At 41.9% G+C, this 3418-nt stretch overlaps 1 protein-coding gene across 2 annotated transcripts in view; it reads right to left on the bottom strand.

The window, feature by feature from the left end:
• Positions 1-373: 373 nt before the first annotated feature.
• Positions 374-3418, bottom strand: part of LOC106534541 (palmitoyltransferase ZDHHC5) — a gene marked incomplete in the record, with an annotated part of 49727 nt that continues 46682 nt past the window's right edge. The window contains 1 exon segment of one of the 2 annotated variants that reach the window (XM_014031215.1): positions 374-823. In XM_014031215.1, coding sequence (XP_013886669.1) covers positions 628-823 — 196 coding nt within the window. 2 annotated transcript variants of the gene reach the window in all.

The raw sequence follows: 3418 nt of genomic DNA, 5'->3' as shown, positions 1-3418 counted from the left end.
ATGCATTATTCAACAAGTGGCAACAATCCTCCTGTTGGTGTGTAGTTACCCCACCACACTGGTGGCTGCTGTTTCTGAAAGACTTGGCAGAGTGTCCAAGAAAACCCTTGAGGTGGAACATCAGCATTTGATAGTTGATATCAGACATTCTGACGATGAATTAGACAGTCAAAGATAGCAAAATGGATCTAAATGCACCTTATATGAATACCAGAAAATTACACCAGAAAAACTTCCAGAGTAATTTTTTATTTGGTCCAAAGAGAACTGAGCGCCAGGTCGGCGTCAGCCTCGTGCAGAGCCGAGCCCCAAGCCGAGCCCCAAGCTGAGCCGAGCCCCGAGCCGAGCCGAGCCCCGAGCCGAGCCCCAAGCTGAGCCCCAAGCTGAGCCGAGCCCCGAGCTGAGCCTCCTGCCAGCTCCAACTGCATTAAGCTTTACAAAGTCCACAGAATACTGTTAGGTTCTATTTCCACAGGTTGTCATGATCTATTCCTCCTGGAGGATGGTTCGGTTTATTCGTTTTGTTTCATTTCGGTTCAGTTCAGCTCCACATACAAACAACCAATCTGGTTTGAGGTCCAAAAACAAAGGTCTCAACTCTCCCACTCAGTGGAGCCCGGCTGCCGCTCACACTGAGATTTCATAGGTGGTGCCTCCGACCCCTGTCGCCTTCTTCACGCCGCCACTCTGAGACCTGTAGGTGGGGCTCGSTATGGTTCCAGGTCGGGCAGGAGCTGAGACTAAGTGGAAGGGAGAAGAAGGAGCAGAGCAGGAAGAAGAGGAGGACTGGTTGCTGTTAGGTTGGATCAGGTTCAGCTTTTCTCTGATTTGACAAAAACAGAAAAACAAAGACAACATGTTACATTCAGAAAAGGAAGAACTCACTTCACGTGATGACACTGAGAAATGGACGACACAACAGCTATGCTGAAATTCAGGAGTTGCGTCCTTCGAAGGACCCGGCCTACCCAGTCTAGGTGGACCAGGTCCTTTGTTAACCACAAAGACTGGAAGAAATTGGCTGTGAATTTGGACAGACTAGACTCCCGCTTTGGTCCCACCACTACCCCAGTGAATCACCAAGCATTATATTTTTATTATTATGTTATTTTAGCAGATCAAGAAGAATCCACTGGACCTGTCCCCCAAGTGAGGTCAAAAGGACGCATTTATGGGTCGCAATTAGAGGAGTCTCTGAACTAGGACAGCCTTCAGTGACTGACAAATTTCGGCCTTTGAAGGATGCAGCCCCTGATTATTGACACTGCTAACAAAACATTTACAGACAGATCAGAYGAGATCCCAGCTCTCATTTAGCCTCTGAACCATGAAGTCACTTGAGAAAGTAATTAAGACGGCCCTCTTAACTACTGTTAAAACCTTGGACCCACTGCAGTTTGCCTACAGGCCCTGCAGAGGGGTAGGTGGTGCTGTATGCACTTTACTGAACTTGGTTCTTTCACACCTTGAAGCAGCTAATACTTTTGCACGTCTTGTTTTTATTGATTTTTCTTCTGCTTTTAACTGCATACAGCCACATATTCTAGTAGACAGKTTAAAAAGTAAACATAAAATCGAATCAGGTCTTTTATGTTGGCTAATGGATTTTTTTACTACCAGATCTCAACGTGTCAGAGTCAATGATTTATCTGATGTGTTGCTCTCTTCCACTGGTTCTCCACAGGGCTGTGTTCTGTCCCCCTTTTATTTGTTTTACACACCAACATGTGTCAGAGCCAGTTCACAGGATGGCATATTTTAAAGTTTGCTACAATTCTGTCATTGTGTCTCTTTTAAAGTCAGTCGGCCCTGATCATGGCCCAGTGGTGTCACAGTTTATTAACTGGTGTAAGTCATCCTTTCTAGACATAAACGTCAATGAAACCAAAGAAATGATTATTGACTTCAGGAAAAACACAAATCCCATCTCTCCCGTGTACATTAATGATCAATAAGTTGACGTTGTGGAGGAATACAAATATTTGGGTACTGTAATTGACAACAAACTCTCTTTTGAAAAACATGTGGACACTGTATGCAAGAAAGCCCACCAACGTGTGCACTTTTATCAGAAATGAAGGAGTTTTAACATGGACAGTAGTTTTATGAAAATGTTTTATTGAATCTGTTCTTTTTCTTTTATCTGCTGCTATGGGCTTTTGACACAGAARAACAAAAAACGCATACACCATATTGTCAGTCTTTGCAGAAAACTTGCAAAAATCCCATTAAATGACATCACTGCTCTCCATAGCAACAGATCTTTTAAGAAAACTCAGGCAATTTTAGCTGAGCCTAACCAGCCCCTCTTCACAGAGTTTTCTCTTTTACCATCAGGACGCAGATTTGCAGTAAAAAGATGTCGAACCAACAGATTTAAGAATTCCTTTTTACCTGCTGTTATTGTCATTTTAAATACTTCTTGTTGATTGTTGTGTGTTTGTAGTTTTTACGCCTATACCATGATGGTTTTTATGTTGTTGTTTTTTACTGTATTTGTGGTTGATGATTGTTTTTGTTCCTGCTGGCTGTGACATAAATTGCCCCATGAGGATATTAAAGATAACATRAACTTGAACTTGACTGAGAGAACCAACAGCACAGAGAAAGGATGTACATTTACTTAAACTCTTCCAAAAACCAAACACAATGACTTCGAAGATGACTGAGAAAATCATTTTCTAGCACCTTACAGCAGTGATGAACTAAAAAAAGGTTATTTGATAGCAGCAACAAATAAAAACTAGAGAGTGAGCCAAGTATGAATAAAAAACAGGACTGGGTTTTTAAAAAAAGACTTGTTCTTAACCCTCGTTTAATGAAAGAAAAACCCAGAATGGTCACAGAAATAACTTGAATTTGACAAAAGTAGTAATAAATAAAAATTCTATAAAAATGAACAAATGAAATTCAGACATTGTTTTTCAACCCTGCTTCAACAGAATAAAAAAAACATCATAAACACAACAATAAGAACTCAGTCGTATTTTGGCATAATTTCTGCTAAAAAGTCTGAAAAGTCCTCCAAAACCACCAACAATTGGTCTCCTCCTGGTCCTTAGGTAACACAAAACCTCCAACAATTAGTCTCCTCGCATAACCAAAACCCCCAAGAGGTCCTCCAAAACCACCAACAACTGGTTTCCTCACGCCCCTTAAAACCTCAAAACAACTGGTCACCTCAGGTCCCCTTCAACAACTAGTCTCTTCAGGTCCTACAAAACCACCAAGAACTGGTGTCCTTATGTCCTCAAAACCTCCAACAACTGGTCTATTCAGGACTTACAAAACCTCCAACAACTGGTCTCCTTGGTTCTTACAAATCCCTCCAACAACTGGTCTCCTTGGTTCTTACAAATCCCTCCAACAACTGGTCTCCTTGGTTCTTACAAATCCCTCCAACAACTGGTCTCCTTGG

The sequence above is a fragment of the Austrofundulus limnaeus genome, unplaced genomic scaffold, assembly GCF_001266775.1.
Source record: "Austrofundulus limnaeus strain Quisiro unplaced genomic scaffold, Austrofundulus_limnaeus-1.0 Scaffold1203, whole genome shotgun sequence".
NCBI classification, from domain to species: domain Eukaryota; kingdom Metazoa; phylum Chordata; class Actinopteri; order Cyprinodontiformes; family Rivulidae; genus Austrofundulus; species Austrofundulus limnaeus.
Note: the sequence above shows the minus strand (reverse complement) of the source record. Positions and strands in the feature narration are given on the sequence as shown.